Below are 20,729 nucleotides of genomic sequence, written 5' to 3' on the forward strand. Positions count from 1 at the left end.
GAGAAGGGCGGGATGGTGATGGGGTCGCCTCTAAGCAGAGGCTGAGCGAGCGAGCAGTGAAAGGCGCTGCGGTCGGGACGCATTAGCCCTTTATTGAGCCCCTCCCCGCGCGGGGCGCCGAGCTGAGTGGCGCGGTGGTCCCTGCGCAGATCCTCCGCGAAGCGAGCGACCTGCCCTGGGTGCGCGGGCTCCGGGAGCGGGTCAGTGCGGGCCTATGCCTGGGAAAGAAAGCTCGGTGGGCGGGCGCTCAAAGGAATAAGTAACTCCGAACCCAGCTCACCCCCTTTTTCCAGCTGCGTGGATTTTTCCTTCACTTTCCCACCCAGCCTGGTTTTCCAAAGCCCCAGAGGAATGGCTGGTGGGCAAGACAATGTCCTTCTGCACGCGCGCTAGGGGGCGCTCCTCTCCCGCTGGGAGTTGGCAAGCACTTAAAAGGAGTGAGGGCTACAAGCGGTCCCTGCTGCAGCAGGGAGGACAATTCACGGAGGGGGGGACAGGAGAGTACCAGCCAGTCCCCGCCATGCCCCTCAGGCCACACTCACCTTCCGGCCGATCTGGCCGCTCTTCCTCAGGCCCTGCGCTGCCCTCTTCCCCGTCCAACGCCACCTCTTCATCCTCTTCCTCCCTGGAAGCGCCTGGGCCGAAGGAAGGCCTCCTGAGCTGGAGTCTCTGCTTCTCTGGCCGTCATACCCCGCCTGGCCCCTACCCGAGGGTCTGGATGCCCAGTCCCAACGGCCTGCCGGCCCCTCCCATCCTTGCCCCCTCACCCGGCTGGAAGTCGATGGTCCTCAGCATTTCGGCCACGTGCTCCACGCTCACGGTGAATTGCTCCATGCTTTCATAGCCCGGCTCCGGCCGTCCAGCCAACTCCACCTTCGACATTGTCCCGACCCTGCGGCGGTGGCAGCGGCTCATCTGGACACGCCCCAACACCCCCCCCCCCCATGGCAGTGGAGCCCCGCGGCCCCTTCCTTTCCCTTCCCGCTCCGCCTACTCACTTATTGATCAGCTCCTTGGCCTGCTGCAGGGAAGAAAGGAGGGTGAGAGTAAGCACTGTGCCAACCTCTGGCAAAGTCTCATTTCTGACGCCCACCACAGTCCTGCGCAGGAGGTGGGGATGCATACCCCAATTCCTTAAGGAGAAAAGGGACTCAGAGAGGGTGACTTGACCCAAAGTCCTGGGGCAAGTAGGTACCAGAGATAAGATCTGTACCCAGATCTCCAGGTGCCCAGGCCCCTACTCCAGCCACTATGCAGCCTGCCACCCTCCCCCAGGGCCCACCTGCAGGTAGAGCGCCATCTGCGGCTCCTCCATGGACTGGATGGCTGACTCCACGAGCTTAGATGAGGCCTCCAAGTGGTCTCCGTATTGGCGAATGAGGCTCCGGACGCACTGCAGCTTTTCCTCCTGCTCCCTGGCCAGCGCCTGCAGCAGCTCACCCTTACGCTCTTCCAGCACCGCGCACAGGGCCTCGAACCTCTGGTTTAGCAACTGCTTCTGCCTCCGGCTGTTGTCCTGAAAGACAGGAGCAAGGACCAAACCTCATATAGTTGAGGGAGCACCCGGTTACTTGTCCTCCTCCCCACTAAATGGAAGTCACAGAGAGCCAAGAAGAAAAGTGACCTGTCCATTATACCACAAGTTAGTGGCAGAGCCAGAACTCCAGCCAAGGGCTGCTGATTCCCAGAGCTTTTCAGTAATAACAATAACACAATATTTTTTTTATTGAGGTATAATTGACATATAACAATATATTAGTTTCAGATGTACAATGTAATGATTCAATATTTGTATATATTGTGAAATGATCACTACAATATGTCTAGTTAACATCCATCACCATACACAGTTATAAAATTTCTTTTTCTTGTGATGAGAACTTTTAAGATCTACTCTCTTTGCAAATAACATGATATTTTAAAGCAGCTTCATAAGTGCTGTCTATATCTCTGGCCCTTGTTTTTACTTGTACTATCTCATTTAATTCTCAAAAAGATCCAATGAGGTAGCCACCATATCATTCTCATTATCATTATTTTATGTAATTAAAAAAAAACAAACCAAAGCACAGAGAAGTTAAGTAACTGAACCAAAGTCACAGAGCTAGTGAGGGGAAGATCTGGGATTCAAACCTGCAGCCTGGCAAAGCACATCCCACTACTTGTGCTCTACTTCCAGAAGCCCAGAAACTTTCCCTCCCTCCCATGCCAGACTCACCTCGATGGTCTGGCACACTTCCTCCATCTGTGTGATCACTGCTTGCACACGATCATTGCCCGCCACCAGCATCGCGATGCCATCACTGAGCTCACTCTGCCACACACACAGGCCAGCACTTAGGGCTGGAGGACCTGGTCTAGCACTGCACCCCTCCCATCCCAGCCAGGGCTGCTGAGGAGAGGACTGCCCCCTCCACTCCACCATCAGGCCATCTTCAGGGCAGCTATTCCAGAGATCTAGAGGGCTTGGAACCACCCAAGAAGCATGGAAGCACATTCTATGGATTCTAGAAGGAGGTGGAGAGGAAGTCCTCCACCACCAAATGAGAAAGGAAGAGACATTCACCAAACATCCACCCAATGCCAGGCACTGGGCTAAATGCTTCATCTGTAGATTCATATCTTCCATCAATTCTGAAAAATTCTTCATGATTATCTGTGAGGATAATATTGCCTCTTCTCCATTCTCTTTATTCTCTCATTCTGTGACTCCAATTAGATATATGTTAGACCTTCTCATCTTGCAGTGCTGCATTCTAGGCCATTTTTTCAGTCCCCTCTTCCTGTTCACTAATTCTCTCTTCAGAGAAATCTCTCATTTAATTCATCCTTTGAATGTTTTATTTCAACACTTATATTTTCATTTCTAAAAGCTCTATCTGGTTCTTTGTCAAATCTCCATTTTTGATCATCTATTATTGCTTTTTATAAAAACTTTGTCTTTTTTTTAGAGCATTTTATACACAGTGACTTTCTATTCTTTAATAATTCCAATATCTGAATTTCTCAGAGGTCTAAATCTATAATTTTTGTTTCTGCTGATGTCACTCATGGGGTACATTTCTTTGTGTATCTTCTACTGCGAGCTAATTTGTTTTTGTTCTTAATCTAAGGAAAATCCAAAGGCCTAAATTGAGGGGTTTTTTCCTCCAGGCAGAATTTGCATTTGCTTTTGTCAAAAGGCAGGTGGCACAACTGACAACTTTAGTTCCTGGGATCCCAGTTTAACCTGAGATTCTTGGAGGTCTTCACTGCAGGTCCCACACCTTTTAGGGGTTTGGAGGCATAGTCTCATCTCTTTAGCCCAGTAATAATGCCAGCATCTGCCCTCTGGGAAATCCTGCCTTTTCTGTGCTTACCACTCAGGGTTCTCTTTTCAGCTCATTCCTCGCTCCTCCTCTCCCCACCCCACTCCTACTTGGAGATTTCCTTTACTTCCTTTGTGCCTTCCAATATCATTTTTAAATTATGTTTTATGGAGAATCTAGTTGTGTGATAGGGAGAGGGCCTTGACAGTATCTAGTCCACCACACTGAAGTCTCTGCTTGCATCCACTGTCTCATTTTATCCTTACAACTCTGAGAAGCAGGCATTTTCTTCCTCATTTTACAAGTAAGGAAAGTGAGCACCAGAGAGGTCAAGTGATTTACCCAAGGTCACACACTGAGTCACGCATAGAGCTAGGACTTTAGCTCTGATCTGCCTGCCTTTAAAAACCAAGTGGAGTAAGAGGCTGAGTTTGAGACCCTGTCCTATGTCCCTACCCCCACATGCCTGCTCCCTCTGCTGTTTGATACCTTCTGGCGTTTGTAAATGGTGGGCAATGGGGCCACCTCACAGTCCTTGTGGGCACCGAAGACCTTGCAGAGAGAGCAGGTGGGCACTTCACAGCTCAAGCAGTAGATATTGATCTTCTCATCTTCATGCTCCTCGCACATGAGGTGCTGCTCAGCCTTGGAGTGTAGTGGCCTGGAGGGGAGTGGGCAGGGTGGCAGGAGGGTCAGGGTCCAGGCCGAGGGAAGGTGGGCCTGCAGAGTTGGGGGGGCCCCATGAACACCTTCTCTTCAGCCTCCACCAACCACCACCACCACCACCTTCTCTGCCCCTGCAGCTGGTGCTGTGGCTGGGCAGGTGAGTAACTTCCACAGTGCTCTTCATTTGAGGAATAGAAAGAGCTAAGGGGTAGAAGAATCTTAGATCCAAGAATAGTCTCTATTCCAGGAGGCAGGGAAATCCCACAGGGCGGGAAGTCATGGAGGGTTGGCAAGGACCTTGCTGATGGACTGCCAGCCCCTCCCCAGGGGGAGAGAGTGAAGGTGAAGCATTGACCAGGAATCAGAGATCACCTGAGCTGGGTGACCTGGGACAAGTGCCTCCCCATCTTTGGGTCTAATCTTCTTATCTCTAAACTGAAGGGGCAGGCTGATTGTTTCAGCCCCTCCCTTCTGGCCCTGATGGGTTCCCCCACTGTGTTCCAGGCTCCACCCTTTAGAAAGACAAGAGGCCCTGACAGCTCACCGGGAAGATTCCTGCTTATAAATGTCGATAATGTTCTCCACTAGCAGGTTTCTCTGCAGTCCGTAGACACCATGTCGGTCCAGAACAACTTCATGCCTGCAAGATGGGCAGCGGAAACGGCCTCCTGAAGACACAGTGGTGGAGCCCCGGGATTGCCACAGAGGGTTCGAAGCCTGTGGGGACAGGTAGCGTGAGAGAACAGGCACGGTGAGGCATGAAGGAACTGGGAGGAGGCAAGGGGAAGGTAATGGAGGCTAGGGAGCACGAGAATGGTGGAGGGGGAGGCATCAGCTCTTTTCTATGGCTGGGCCTTCTTCTGAGAGCAGCTCAGGGTGAGTGGCCATGGAGATCTTGTTTCCCACCTTTGCCTCATTACTCAGCCCACCTCCTTGAGTGTCCTGCATCCAGAGCCTAGCTTTGGTCAAGGCTTAGTCAGGACAGGATCTCCCCAAAGGGACATCTTGGAGTTGTGGGGAGACATTGATCTTGGCAGGAAGGCTTAGGTAGGAAATGGACTCTGCGTGATACAGCCAATGCCCTCCAGCCTGCAGCTCTCATGGGTCACATCTAGGGAAGATTCTCTGCAGCCCTGGGTAGGGGCACAAGCAGAGACAAGTGCTGAACAATGGGGCAGACAAGCCACATCCAGCCAGGTAATTCAGGGAAATCACTCCAGGGACTGAAAATCAGGAGGCTTGGGTTCTTGTGCTGCCCCCGACACTGTTCTACTATGTAAATTTGGGCAAGCATTAACCCTTTAAAATTAAGGACTAGATTGGACTATTCATTCTACAACCAATACCGAGTGTGCCAGGTAATTACTGGGCTCTGGGGATAAGCTATGAACAAATGCATCCCTGCCCTAAGGACAAGCAAACTGACCACTACATCCAGTGGGGTGGGTGTTATGGTAGGGTAAGCTCAGAAGGAGAACTTACCAGAGATGCTCATCTCTTCCTCCCACTTACACCGTTTAGAGAACTTGCTCCATCTCATCCTAAAAGGGAGAGCCCTGCCATCTGCAAAACCCCAGGTCAGAGATAACTGTTTCAGAATTGAGGAGGTGATCACCTGACCCAACAAAACCAATTACATTTTCTCTCTAGGAACTTGGAATTGAGACACAGAGGCTGAGGTGGCTAGACCATGTGCGGCTTTGGAACTGAAAAGACCTGTGGAGTTGGGCTAAGAGCTGACACTGTAGCGACCCAAAGTCTTGTGCAAGTGGAAGTTTGAAGTGTGAGGGGTCAGAAACTATGAGCAGAGAAGGCTGGAGAAAAGAAAAGAATCAGTTTGTGGAGAGCAGCCGATAGAGCGCCTGAGTTTTTAGCAAGAAACATGGAATAAAGACCATGTGTCCAAGCCTCCTTGCCAGATGGATGTGGCCAGTTGACTGCATTCTGGACAATGGAATGTAGATAGAAATGTTTTGTACAATTTCTAGTAAGTATCTTTAGTGGGAGGGGCATGCCCTATTCCTCCTCTTTTCTCCTTCCTGCTGGCTGGAATGAAGATGGAATGGCTTTAGCTGAAATAGCCATCTTGAGCCATGAGGTTGCCATGTGTTGAGACTGGCAACAAGATAAAAAGAGCGATGTGTCTGATGAGCGATCAGACTGTGTCTGATGACACAGTCCTGGACTGTCTATCCAGACTTTCACTTGAGAGGAAAAACAAATTTTTACCTTCTTTAAGCCATTGTTATTTTGGGTTTTCTGTCACTTACAGTGGGACCTAATCCTAACTGGCTTGAAGACCATGCACTCCTAGACAGTAATGGAGAGAACAGTCACCTGTGACTTTGTGTATGTTTAGATGTATTTTCTGCAATTGGGTTCTATAAAATTCTCCAAATCCTTATGCTATACATTACCAGGACCCGTATGTGTGTGCAGCAGCCCCTATAACACATAGAGGGCGTCAAAGTCCATGGTCTTGTTTGATCCTTCGGTAGCAAGAGATGTAGGCAAGGCAGGAAATGTGGCCCCATTGTGAAGTGGGCAGCCTGTCTTGAGGAGAGTTACTGGCATGTATCACAAATATCACATTTTGGGGGGATTTCTTGAGAATTATAAGAAGTAAACACTTTACCTCATCATAAAGCTGGAATGGATTAGTTTGAGATTATCCAAGGCTGTGTTTGTGTATTTGTCCTTCTCAGTAACTAGCATTGTTAAGAATATTGTTGAGTTTAGTTTAGGGAATGGGTTAAAGTGTGAGGTCACCGGGCTTTTGTTTGCTTAATACAATTACCTTTCAATATTTGGAATCCAAGTGAGTAAGGGGGTCCTGGGAGAACTCTAAGCCTGCAAGCTCATGGAGAGATCTTACTTCTCTTTGATTGCTGGTGGCAAGCATAGAAAGCTGCTCAGTAAACGTCTGAATGGGAGGAAAGGGGCATATTCTAAAGCCTTAACCCAGAGCAAAGACAAACTCCTGGGTAGCATCTCCCCTCCACCTCCCTTCTTCAGTGCACCCTTCCTCTATACTCGTTATTTAACATTCAACACGTGTTAAGGGCCTATTGTGTGTCAAGCTCTGTGCTATGGGCTTTCCAGACATTATTGAATTTAATCCTCAAGAATTTCTTGTAAAGATCATAGAGGAGATGAACATTTTCCCCCTAACTCAGACTACAAGAAATATAATGACAATGGCTAACATCTATGAGCACTTTATGCCAGGCTTTGCTCTAAGTCCTTTTATTTGTATTAACTCATTTAATCCTCATATTAACTCTATGAAGTAGCTACTACTATTAGTCCATTTCAAAGATAGGAAATTATAGCCCAGAGAAGTTAAATAAATTGCACCTGGTCATCAGATAATAGGTGGCAGAGCCAATATTTGAACTCAGGGACTCTGACTCCAGAGTCTGTCCTAAAAATCAATATACCACATTGTCAGATACAATAAAACTTAGGCCAATTGAAGGGTGATGTCCAGAGCTAAGATTTATTTCTCTGAGTTTCAGGTAAAACAGATTTTAGTAAAAGAGTCATGAAGGGTCAAACATCAACTCTTCACAAAGGAAAGAAACAACAGCCTAAAAATCAACTGTGCAACTGTGGACTGACTGAAGTTGTTTGAGCAAAGATAAATAACAGATGACCCATCAAATCAAAACCCTGTGTACCATGCAATGCTATAAGGGCCCAGCTCACAACCAGAATGTCCTGCTGGTCTGTGAAAAGGAAAGTAAATAGCTCAAATCTCAGGGGAGACTTCCTTCCATGGATCTACACATGCCTCCAGGGTAAATAATTCATCAGATTCTGTGTGAAAAATATTCTGAGGCAACATAACTAAACTGAGACACTCAACTGCCTACTAATCCAGGTCACGCCCCTCTATTCACCAAAGAACCCAAAGGACTAAACAGAGATTGCAAACCAATGACAACATCCAGCTAGCCAGTTCACATGTAAGAGAACAGTGGAAGAAAGCCAAGGTAGACAGAGGGTTTAGTACAGAATTCACCCTCCAACCCAGATAAAACTATCCTATTCAAAGAGGAGTGATGAGCAAAAGGGATCCAACAGGAGATGCAAGCCAAGATAATATCAAAAGAATAGGAAAAAGGAAGCATGACAAGCAAAGAACAGATGAAGAATGCCCTTTAGAAGAATTGCTCGAAGAAATAATACAATTTCAATCTGACATTTTTAAGGAAATAAAGAAAACATAGTCTCTTTGATTAAAGAAGAGATATAAGTGATGAAAGCTGGAGAATAAACGTGAGCTGGTAGAATTAAGGAAAGAAATCAAGTAAAATATATTATCAACACAGAAACAAAATTCACATTTGACTCACTAGGAAGTAGAATCTATGATACTGATAAAAGTCACATAGATCGTAGTAGAAAATAACAGAGATAAAAGTAATCGGGACTACGTGCTGCAACATAATGAAGACATTAGCCTAAGTGAAATAAGCCTGACACAAAAGGACAAATATTGTGTGATCCCTCTTATATGAGGTCCCTGGAATAGTCAAATTCATAGAGATAGAAAGTAGAATGGTGGTTGCCAGGGTCTGGGACGAGGGGGAACGGGGAGTTATTATTTAATAGATACAGAGTTTCAGTTTGGGAAGATGAAAAGTTCTGGAGATGGATAGTGGTGATGGTTGCACAGCAATGTGAATGTTCTTAACACCACTGAACTGCACAATTAAGAATGGTTAAGATGGTAAATTTATGTTTTGTTTTGTTTTTTGGTGAGGAAGATTGGCCCTGAGCTAACATTCATTGCCAATCCTCCTTTTTTTGCTGAGGAAAATTAGCCCTGAGCTAACATCCATTGCCAATCTTCCTTTTTTTTTTTTTTTTTTTTTGCTGAGGAAGATTAGCCCTGAGCTAATATCTGTGCCCACCTTCCCCTATTTTATATGTGGAACGCCGCCCCAGCATGGCTTGATGAGCAGTGCATAGGTCCACGCCCGGGATCCAAACCTGCGAACCCTGGGCCGCCGAAGTGCAGCGTGTGAACTTAACCACTACACCACTGGGCCATCCCCCATATTACATGTATTTTACCACAATAGTAACAAAAGAAAAAAAGTTAAAAAAAAAAAAGTAATCAGGTCTTGTTGGGATGTCTTAGCCATGGGTCCTACTTCAGACTCCCTACAGTTAGGATGGACCTCAGGGATTGACCTGAGGTGGACTGGGGAGGCACAGTACCTCTTCACCACTTCCCCACTTGCCAGAGAAATTTCTTTAGCAGCTCATTCCATTGGCTAATCACTACCATTCTCCCAGGACTCAGGGGTCTGAGAGGCGATCAATCATCCGGCTGTCCACCCTAAATCTTTTAAGAACACCTTTCTTGAGAAGTGGAGAGCACACAGGGCAGGTGCCGGGGAAGGGTTGTGCCTCTGCCTCTTCACAATTTGGTTAAGTGCTGGTGCTGCTCCCTGAAGCAGACACCACAGCTGAGCAAAGTTTTTCCATTCCTGCCTTGGTCCCATAGTCCCCTCCATCTTCCAAAGCTCAAGTCCTTCTGCCACATCCTACCTCTGGCTGGCTGGCTTTCCTCTTAACCTCCAGGACATCCCTTCCTTTCTGTGATTGCTTCAGCAATGTTTCCCCCCACCCAACTCCACACACACACACACACACACACACACACACACACACACGTACTCTTTAGCACTAGGCTAAGTTTGACTAGTAATAAAATAGTAAAGTTTATATTTTGGAGTTTCCAGGGTCCTCATGGCATAATGCTTATGTTGCTGAGCCATCTCACTGTGCTACCCACGTGCTAATTCAGTGATTCTCAAAATATGGCATACATACTGATGACAAGCATGAAGATTTTAGGAGGTATGAGGATGGACATTTAAAATTTGTATGTGTTTACTTTCATGCATATTAGAAAAAATAACCAGCCTGTAAAAATGGTGATTTTTCATGGATTTTAACACTTTGAATGAGAATAAAGTGGGCCGGCCCCGTGGCTTGGTGGTTGAGTGCGCGCGCTCCGCTGCTGGCGGCCCGGGTTCAGATCCTGGGCACGCACCGGCACACCGCTTCTCCCGCCATGCTGGGGCTACATCCCACATACAGCAGCTGGAAGGATGTGCAACTGTGACATGCAACTATCTACTGGGGCTTTGGGGGAAAAATAAATAAATAAAATTATTTAAAAAAAAAAGAATGAGGATAAAGTAAATACTTAAGCTTTAAAGGTGAGTCCTTTTAAATAGAAATATTCAATCATAGTATAGGTGGGACACAGCTACAGCAAAAATCAGGAAGTTGAAATGAGAATGAAGTTTGGGAAGTTTGCTCTAACACTTTCCTGACTCCCTCCTCTTATCAAAACTTGTCTGAGGGCTGCCCTGTGGCCTAGTGGTTAAGTTCTGCATGCTCCGCTTCAGTGGCCACGGTTCGGTTCTCAGCACGGATCTACAACACTTATTGGCCATGCTGTGGTCGCGACCCACAAACAAAATAGAGGAAGACTGGCAAAGATGGTAGCTCAGGGCAAATCTTCCTCAGCAAAACAAACAAACCACAAAACTTGTCCATCTTATGTCCCAAACCTTTTGCAAATGCTGGGTGGCTACTTTGAGAAAGTCATCTGTACTGGATATGTGGATAAAACTGTTATCCCTTCTTGGTAACATCTCTATATTTTAACAGAGGGCATTTAATGCAGCATGATATGGGGAAAGTAGCATTGACCTGAAGATACGGTTTGGATTTGCCATTTATGACTTTAGGAAAATAATTTCCCTCAGGGCTCCAACTTCCTCAGATCTAAAAAGAAGGATTTGTACTTAGCACTAGGTCATTTCAAGGGCTGACAGTCTCTGAGCAATGAGCCTCAATGGATATAATTATGGTAAGAATTTCAGATACACTGACCAGTGTGTATTTGCCTGTGAGATGGGGGGAGGGAGCTGGTGGTTTTTATAACAACCTTCTCCTCTCATACCATGTAGGCACCTTCTTCCTCTCTAACTTTGTGATCCAGTATCTCACTTCCATTTGTGCCTCTCCCTAGCTGTCACTGGAGCGCCCTCTTCCTGTCTGATGTAAGCAGTTCCTGAAATCCCATCCCCTCTGAAATAGCCCTGTGTGTTTAGATGGGTTTATACACTTTAAAATTTGTATTATCTATGAAGTTTTAGTTTTATATAATACATTGTATTATTCCTACAATCAGAATAAACAATAAAATTGCTTTTTCAGATAAGAAACATGCTGGTTATTTAACAGTAGAGGAAAGATTAATGAGTTATTAATAGAATTATTATGCAACTATCTTTGTAACAGAGTTCTTAATAAAATGGGGAGATACTCATGTTATGATTTTAGATGAAAATGCAGGATATAAATCTTGATAGACAGTAGGATCCCAATTTTGAAGTGGGTGATAAGATTTACAGGTGATTTTTAAAATTTCTTCTTTGTATTCATCTACATTTCCCAAGGTTCTCTGTATAGACCATGAATTACTTTATAATATGCATAAAATAAAAAATAAAACATGTTTGCAATAATTGTCCTTGAGTGATTCTTTATGGTTTTTTTTTTTTTTTTTTGGTGAGCAAGATTGGCCCTGAGCTAACATCTGTTGCCAATTTCCTCTTTTTGCTTGAGGAAGATTGTCCCTGAGCTAACATCTGTGCCAGTCTTCCTCTATTTTGTATGTAGGTCGCCACCACAGCATGGCTTGATGAGTGGTGTAGGTCCACGCCTGGGATCCGAACCTGTGAACCTGGGCCGCCAAAGTGGAGCATGCTGAACTTAACTACTACGCCACTGGGCCGGCCTCCCTTTTTTTTTTTTTTTTTTAATAATTTCCAAATTTTGTACAAGGACTTTGGGGTCTGAAAAAAAACTTCACTGTTTAAAAATGCAATGCTCAGTCCTGACGTGAATAAAAAAGGGGCGCTAGAGTGCCATAAGAGCCAACAAGACAAAACACCACTTAGGAGAACCGTAAAGAAATACATTAATTCAAGTGAGGGGATGTTTAAGAAGATACCATTTGAAGACAGGGTAGACAGGTAGCAGGAGAAGGGAGGTAGGAAAGAGTTTCAGGAGATGAGAGAAACTATAGGAGTTTAGGTTATAGATAAAAGAATCATAGAGGGAAGCTAGAAAGATGGGTTTTACCCTGAAGGGTTTTTTTTTTTTTAATTGTGGTAAAATCATGGAGGGCTTTGAATCCAAGGGTAAGGTCTGAACTTAATTTTGTAGACAAGATTTCTAAACTGGGAGAGAAAATAAGAGTGAATATTAACCTAACAAAGGTAATTTGGATACATGGGAGGGGAGGGACAGGCTAAAGGCACAGATCAGCTGGCAAGCACGTGTGGAAGTCAACGCCAGTCGCCAGTCACGGGGCAGCCCTCAGTGGCAGCAGTCCTGGAGAGATGAGATGCCAGAGGGGAATCAGCAGCACCGGATGTGGGAGGGCTGTGGGGAGAGGAAGGAGTCAAAGACAATTCCGGCATTTCAAGCCTGGATGCTTGGGGAGACGCTGGTGCCCGTAATGCAGGAGTACTTAAGCTGGAGACCACAGCCCCCTAAAGATCCATGACTAGAATTCAGGGGGTCTTTGAACCTGGATGGGAAAAAAAACTACATCTTCATTTTCATTAACCTCTAGCAGAAATTGGGCATTTCCCTCAATTTTGAAGGTAGGCAACAAACAACAGTAGTTTTAGTAGTATCTGTGACTTTGTCACCAACAGAAATCACAGATATTTTCATATCACATTACAGTTGTTGATCCAATCTCCAAAAAGAATTTGCACTTATCACTACTTCTAAACTATAGTAGCTGTTAGGCCCACCACCCAATCTCATTATTTAACGTGTTAAGAAGCACATATTACTCTATCAAACATGTTCTAATTATTTTGGTAGTTATATTCCAGTGTTTCTCAAGCTTTTTTTAATTACTGCCCCTTCCAGGAGACTTTTTAGACATCTTTTCCCTGATCGCCATCCCCTCCTCATTAAATTTTTTTTTTTTTTTTGGTGAGGAAGATCAGCCCTGAGCTAACATCCATGCTAATCCTCCTCTTTTTGCTGAGGAAGACTGGCTCTGAGCTAACATCTATTGCCACTCCTCCTCGTTTTTTTTCCCCTCCCAAAGCCCTAGTAGATAGTTGTATGTTATAGTTGCACATCCTTCTAGTTGCTGTATGTGGGACGCGGCCTCAGCATGGCCGGACAAGCGGTGCGTCGGTGCGCGCACGGAATCCGAACCCGGGCCGCCAGTAGCAGAACGCGCGCACTTAACCGTTAAGCCACCGGGCCAGCCCACCTCCTCATTAAATTTTTTTGTTTTTGTTTTTTTCGTGAGGAAGATCAGCCCTGAGCTAACATCCATGCTAATCTTCCTCTTTTTGCTGAGGAAGACTAGCTCTGAGCTAACATCTACTGCAAATCCTCCTCCTTTTTTTTTTTCACCCCCAAAGCCCCAGTAGATAGTTGTATGTCATAGTTGGACAGCCTTCTAGTTGCTGTATGTGGGACGTGGCCTCAGCATGGCCAGAGAAGCGGTGCGTCGGTGCGCGCCTGGGATCTGAACACAGCCTGCCAGTATCGGAGCACGCGCACATAACTGCTAAGCCATGGGGCCGGCCCCTCCTCATTAAATTTTAATACTACAAATCTAAAAAGGTCAAACTCATAGAAGCAGGAAGTAGAAAGGTGGTTGCCAGGGGCTAGGGGTGGGGTAAATGGGCAGATGTTGGTCACAGGACACAAACTTTCAGTAATAAGATGAATAAGCTCTGGGGATCTAATGTACATCATGGTGACTATAGTTAATAATACTATATTGTATAGCTGGCATTTGCTAAGAGAGTATTAGACCATACACACAAACAATGGTAACTATGTGAGGTGATGGATATGTTAACTAGCTTGATTGTGGTAATCATTTCACAATGTAGATACATATATCAAATCATCACATCGGCCATCTTAAATACATATAATTTTTATCAATTATACCTCATAAAGCTGGGGGAAAAATTTTACACGAAAGCAAAAAATAAATAAAAATTAAATCACAATAAAAATTTTTTAATACCACAGATATACTTGGGCTGATATCACCCCTGTTGAGAAGGCATGCTGTGTTCTAACGCAATCGGTGTTCTTTATAATTGTATGTAGTATATTTTATGCATTTAAAAACGTTGTTCTTAAAAAACCCACACACATATTGGCCTTAGAAAGGCTCCATAGGCTTCACAAACTGACAAAGGGGCCCATGGTACAAAAAGAGATTACTTTTTGCCCTGATTGCAAGTCCCTAGCTAGCCTCATCACAAATGGGAATTTTATACTGTAAGGTGTAGATGGCAACCTCCTTACTACACTCCATGGCTGACAGTCTCCACATTGGACTAAAGATCTCTCAGCTGACTAACATCCATTAGCAAAATTCTATCTTCTGCTTCTGTTTGTCTTTTTATTTTAAGACTAAGAAATAACTGATGGGCGTATTGTACACATAAATGTCTTTGTTCTTCCTTTTAATCTTACATTTACATAAGGAAAGCAGCCCCTTAAAGTAAAATTTTGTGTGCCAATGATGTGATGTGTAGAGGAAATTCCATCACTCTAGGAAACAGAACACCTAGATTTATGTTCCCACTCTGTCCCTTTGTTTGTGTGACTGTAACCTGCTGCTTGTGTTCTCTCCTGTAAAATGCGAATAACATCCATTCTCTCTAACTCAAATGGCATCATGCATGTGAAGGTGCTCTATAAATTATAAAGCACTGCAAAAGGAATATTAACAATCCTAATCTAGACCTTAAAAATATATGACCACACAAAACCACTGGACATGAAATAACTGTTTTTTCTTCACTGTGAAGGATAAAATGGAATGGAATAAATAAATGGAATTAACCTCTAGGCTATGTTCAAGGCTTTTATGTGGCATACATGCCATAAGCTATCTCTCTTTTAGGCTGTATGGTGCCTTCTATTTCCTTTGTAATGTTCCATAGCATCTAATAGAAATGTTCCATCTAGAAAGATGCACTGTGAATGCAGTTACTCCATCAAATCTATACCTATCTCAGAATGTTGTCTCTCTTCCCTGGCTATCCAGAGTGATGCTAATTGGGGATACCAGTCCAGTATGCAAGGGGGGTTGAGGCTATCTCCCCCAACCTGATGGCCTGGCCAATGATGAATAGTGGACCATGTCAGTCCTCTGGGCCAGACCATCAGAATATACTGGAGAAACCATGGAGAAATGGTGGTCAGAAGACCAGACATTTGGAGAAAAGTTGAAGAGCCTTAGAGGAATCCAGGTGTCAGTAAAAGCTGAGCTGTGGGTGGGAGAGGGATTTTGAGTGGAGGGCTAGCTCTGCCTGACAGAACCTAGCAAAGAGACTGGCACAAGAGACTGGTTTATGAAAGGAGGCTGGCTGAAAGGAAGACTGATAAGCAGAAGAGTGAGTCAACCTAGGACACTAGTAATAGAATGGAAGGCCCTTAAAAAATGGAAATCCATAACAATATTTCTTGAATTTGTGAAATCAGAATTACAAGGATGTTAAAGATAAGTTTAAAACATCCTTTTAATCTATATATGTGTAAACAGGATTGAAGAGGTGAAATAGCCTGATTTACATCACACGGCAAATTAAGGAAGAAACTAGTGGGACTAGCCCCCAGGAATGCTAAGTCTCAGTCGAGGTTTGTGCTCCCCACTAAGCCAAGTTTCTTCCCTAAAGTAAGTGAGATCCCTAACCCTGCTTCAAGGTTAATGCAATTCACAAAATGTCAATGAACCAATTTCTCACAAAGACGACTGGCCCAAGGTCAGGCTGGGGAGGTCCCAGTGCCCTGAATAGCAGGTGGAAGTGGTCGAAGAGGCAGGCTGTGCAGGATTTTCATTAGCAGGCCTGTACTTGATGACAACAGGTCCTAACAATTAACTGAGAAAGAACTGGAATTTGCGGTGGAGTGAAAGAGGTCATCTCTTTCCCAGACTGCCCTTTATTAGAGAAGGAGGCCCCTTTCTTGATATTCCTGTCTCTGTAAATGGCTCCTTAAATGGACACCCTCCAGAAAAGCTGTTCCTAAACAACCTTCTTACAAGGCCTTCTGGTTATCTGTTAAGTTACAACAGGGTGCAGCTCATAAACAAGTGCCCACAGGGAAGTGGGGGCAGGTATAAAAATAAACTGAAGGCTTGCTTTAAAGTAGTTTAGGAGTGAATATAATTTACAAATACAGAAACACATGGGAAGATGTTTGTGTCAAATTCCCACACCAACAGCTTTCCTCTAGTCAAAATGCTTGGTAGCTGAGTGGGCGCAAATCTGGGGAAAGAGGGAGGGAGAAATTAGAGGGAGTTAATGTGGTGTTTTATTCTGTTTAAATTCAGAGAGAGATGTATTACAGCTCTAAAGAAAACCAGTTAAATTGTGAAGGCAACTATGTAAAAATATGTATGGGGACAAGGGCTTGAAAGTAATATGTAAACATGAGAATAATTGTGTTGGGAGAGGTAGGATTATGAATGATTTCCTCCCAAACCTTTAATACTGTTTAACATTTTCAATTAAATGTTTTAACTTTTCAAATTTTGCTTCCTGGCTCTCTAGTTAACCTGATGTTATAAAATCACAGTTCCCAAAAATTCTCGTTGTCCATCACAGCAGTCTTCAGGACAGCAAAACACTGGACACCACCTAAATGTTTTAGAAGATTGATTAAACAGACTGTAGTCCAGTCATAACAATGGAACACTATATAGCCATTTAAAAAGGAAGACACAGAGCTGAATGTGTGAATATGGAACAACCACCATGCGAGAGTAAGCGAACAAAGACAGGTGTAGGGCAAGGAGTCTAGTTTAAATATACATATACACACACCATATATATATATGTACACACACTATACATACACACACACACACACACACACCACACACACGTTTCTATCCATGGAAAATTTCTGGAAGGATACCCAAGAAAGTTGGCAATGGCTACCTCTATCTGGAGAAGGGAACTCAGTGCCCGAGGTGAAGATTCACTTTTCTTGATATAAACTTTATACTGGTTGAAAAAAAATATGTATAATATACTGGTATCACTTTTATAAGTCCTGTTAACTTTCTAGGCAATGTTCTAAGGGTATTCTTCCTAAGCGGTTTTAACATAGAGGAACCAAAAGTCCTATTCTTGTCCCCATACTTAGAAAACAGACTATCTGATTATGCCTAGAGTTGTCAAAATGTGGAGGCAATGTGTGAAAAAACTAAATATGCTCATCTTTCAGAGGGAGATTTACTGAGATGTATATACATAAGCGCAGCTGAAGAACTGGGTCAGCCTCCCACCAGGCCGCCCCAAATAAAGCAGCAAGGGAATGAGCTGTTCCCTCCTCTCTCCTTGGAGGGCCCAGAGGTGCTCTACACTTTAAAAGATACCCACCAGTCCAGATCCACAGAACCATCCCAAACCATATCTGGGAATCATGTTATCTCTCAAATATTCTGCACAGTACTTGACCCAACCCATTCCCAGGTCTCTCTGGGCCCAGATCAGTATTCCAGAGCTTCAAGGAGCCGAAACTGTGTGCCTTGATACAGAGGACAGGCTTGAACAAGGAAGGTCACTTAAACATCTTCTAGCCTCCATACTCAGGACCTGTCCCTGCATCCCTCTGCCCAATGACACTGTGTGCCTTGCATTTGAATATTCTGACCACTTTTTTACAGGACACATTACCTTCACTTTCAAAACTTCTATTTGCATTCACATATTTCAGGTTCTAATGAAAGAAAAGTTTCACTACAAATTCATTTTGCCATTCCCTTCTAGGCATCTCAGCCTGCAGGATGTTCAGAGAGTTACTCAGACCAAGGGAAAAACCAAGATGGAGGGCAAGGCATAGTCTCTCGTACATGACTTGATGCCTGGAATAAGCAGGCATAGCAGTCAGTCTAGGCCTCCAGAAAGGGAAAATCACTGGCTCTGAGATACTCTGGAGCCAAATAATGGCAGGTTTGGACACATAGAGGAATAGGAGATGGGAATGGGCCCTGATGTGAAGATGGCAGGAAAGACTATGGGGCTGGGCACTCAGTGAAGACGGCAGACAGTAGAGAGACAAAGGGTGGGTCACAGGGCACAGCTGGAGGATGGCCTGACTTAGCTAGCCCATTATTTTCCCCCAAACATGCTGCCACAAAGAACTTAAAAGGGAAGTATTTTCTTTTTTTTTTTTTTTTTTTAAATTTTTTGTTTATTGCAGTAACATTGGTTTATAACATTGTAAAAATTTCAGGTGTACATCATTGTACTTCTATTTCTGCATAGATTACATCATGTTCACCACCAAAATACTAATTACAACCCATCACCACACACATGTACCCAATTATCCCTAAAAGGGAAGTATTTTCTTGGTTAAGTTAAAAATCACTTGTGTTCAACACATTTCCCCATAATTTCTGATACAGCTGAAGAATATGTGTTCATGATGTTCCTTATTGCCCCATGCATACTAAGCCAGCCAGCTCTGGTCTATTCAATTTTTACTTCATTTGCAAGATCTTTGCGTGTGTGTGTGTGTGTGTGTGTCTTTTCCCCTCACTCTCCCTGATCTTTGTTCCATTTTCTAGATTACTAGAGCCTACACCAGTGGCACAGGGTAAGAAAGCAAGCTCAGGAATAAACCATTCTGTGATATGCTGCTTTTCTTTGTGAAACTAGTAGATAAAATGGTATCTGTGAATTTGATTAGCTATGCTTTGCCCCACGACCACATATAAACCCAAACTCATTATATTTCTGAGAAGTAAAATTTCATCTCTGCCTTCTCTGCTGAAGTGACCTCAATCCTTTTTAACCAGCAGGCCCCTTTATTGACCAATCTGGAGCGGGGCACAGGCCTGAGCTTTAGTTGGGGAGAATTCCCAGTCTCTTGCCCACTGTCTAACTCTGCCCCCAAAAGATGGATATGCTGAGCTTTGCCTTAAATACAAATAGTTTCACTATCATCATGAACTTTTCTCACAGGGTTCATTTTTTAATGTTTCATTATCTCATTGCTATTTTCTCCAGATTTTCTGTATTGTTCTCAAAACCCGAAACTCCAAACAAGGATGCAGAGTCTAGTATAGACTGTTCTACAGTCTGATGTAGGATCACCTCCCTCCCAACTCTATGCGGGTCTTCTTTCCTCTGTAGATACCAGCATTCCAGCTGCTGTCCATGCACAGGCTGTACTTGCCAGCCTGCAGAGCAGCTGCTGACTCATGCTTACTTTGGGATCTGCTAGGACCCCTGGCTCTTCTTCTGCTCTTCAACCAGGACAGCCACCACCCACCTCATAGAATACTCTGCCCATCACCTTCCGGGGTCTCAGCTCTGACCTGATGAGAAGTCCCCCACAAGTCTGCACTGCTTTACCTGGCCCTGCCCCCGCCCCTGGCCCACCTGGAAGACGTCGTTGGCACACTTGCGGCACAGGTTGTGCTGGCAGGGCAAGATCACCACCGGTTTGGAGAACATCTCCAGGCAGATGGGGCAGATGAGCTGCTTCTCCAGGTTGTCCATGCTGTGTGCATCCCCTAGCAGCGGCTTGAAACCCACTGTGAAGTTCATCCCCTCAGCGATTGTGCCTACCCTGGCCTTGGCCCTGGTCCTGGCCTTGTCTCACTGCCTCTGGACCCTTCCTCGCTTACTTCAGACAGCCTGTGGATTCTTATGTTCCCTTCTGTTGCTTACTCTTGAAATAGCTCTGCTATCTCTCCTGTCCCTTCCTCTAACAATTCACCTCGTCCTTAGATAGCTGTTTTCAGACACTTCTCTGTCTCTCTATTCTTTGCTCTGTACCCCAGCCAGGCCCATGTAGCTTTATCTACCCTTCCCTCCCTGAATGACTCTGTCCCTGGAAATTTCTCCTTTTGTTCCCCAAATGACTCTTGTTCACTCTATGGGCAGCACTGTTTGTCTCTCACTCCCCAGAGAGATTAACTTTAACGTGGGGGTGGGGAACAAGGGGCATCTGCGTGACATTCCAACTCCCAATTTAGCTCATGTAAGGCGAGCCACAGCTGTCACTGAGTGAGTGACCCTGACTCACTCAGGAATGGGTGACTCCCTTGAGCAAGAGCAGGGGTGAGCTTCACTGCTTAGGGTGAAAGGTGGGCAGTAAAGGTGTCAGGCTCTCACTTGCTCTCCCACTCAGAAGGCTCCTGTGAGCCCCTGACTCCCAGGCTCTGGCTTGGGCCCTTCTTCCAGGGCAGTGACACAGAATCTAAATCAGCCTGGATGAGAGGCACCATACATGGCTCACGGTGGGAGGAAAGATACTGCCAGACGCACAGACTGTCAGTGAAAGTTTCTGCCTCCAAGGCTTAGCCAGTGACCCTGGCCCTCTTCCTCTGACCCCTGTGATTCAGAACAGAGGCACCAGAGACTAGAGAGAGAGGCTCTGGTCCAACACTTCTGGTCCATTTTTGTTCTTGCCCAGACCTTTCTTATATCACCCTAGGAAAAGCAGCTCAGGAAGCTGGCACTGGAAGCCAGGGCCTGGAACGACCTCATGAGCATGCCCCTGACAAAGTGTGGGATTCTGGTCCATGACAACATCACCGGAGCCACTCCAAGGACTTTAAATTTGTTAGGAAATCAAGAGAAGCTGAGCTGGGCAGACAGGACCTGAATACCAGGAACCTATTTTGGGCACCAG

At 45.0% G+C, this 20,729-nt stretch overlaps 1 protein-coding gene across 1 annotated transcript; it reads right to left on the reverse strand.

The window, feature by feature from the left end:
* Positions 1 to 82: 82 nt before the first annotated feature.
* Positions 83 to 20,129, reverse strand: TRIM54 (tripartite motif containing 54). The gene is made up of 9 exons (XM_004418229.3): positions 19,472 to 20,129; positions 4,519 to 4,691; positions 3,798 to 3,969; positions 2,219 to 2,314; positions 1,283 to 1,516; positions 999 to 1,021; positions 768 to 892; positions 543 to 635; positions 83 to 218 (listed from the first exon to the last, which is right to left on the reverse strand). Exons 1-9 carry the CDS (start codon positions 19,637 to 19,639, stop codon positions 202 to 204), a joined length of 1,101 nt encoding a protein of 366 aa, XP_004418286.1. The 5' UTR covers positions 19,640 to 20,129; the 3' UTR covers positions 83 to 201.
* Between the last annotated feature and the right edge of the window lie 600 nt (positions 20,130 to 20,729).

The sequence above is a fragment of the Ceratotherium simum genome, chromosome 11 (assembly GCF_057802395.1).
Source record: "Ceratotherium simum simum isolate JZ-2026a chromosome 11, ASM5780239v1, whole genome shotgun sequence".
NCBI classification, from domain to species: Eukaryota; Metazoa; Chordata; class Mammalia; order Perissodactyla; family Rhinocerotidae; genus Ceratotherium; species Ceratotherium simum.

What these genes read in the sequence shown, in the direction of transcription:
- TRIM54 (XM_004418229.3), bottom strand. Translation starts at nt 19,639, where the DNA reads ATGAACTTCACAGTGGGTTTCAAGCCGCTGCTAGGGGATGCACACAGC. An exon ending in AGATGGCGCTCTACCTGCAG is followed by an intron (nt 1,022 to 1,282) that starts GTGGGCCCTGGG and finishes TCTTCCCTGCAG; the next exon opens with CAGGCCAAGGAGCTGATCAA. An exon ending in GACCATCGACTTCCAGCCGG is followed by an intron (nt 636 to 767) that starts GTGAGGGGGCAA and finishes CCTTCGGCCCAG; the next exon opens with GCGCTTCCAGGGAGGAAGAG.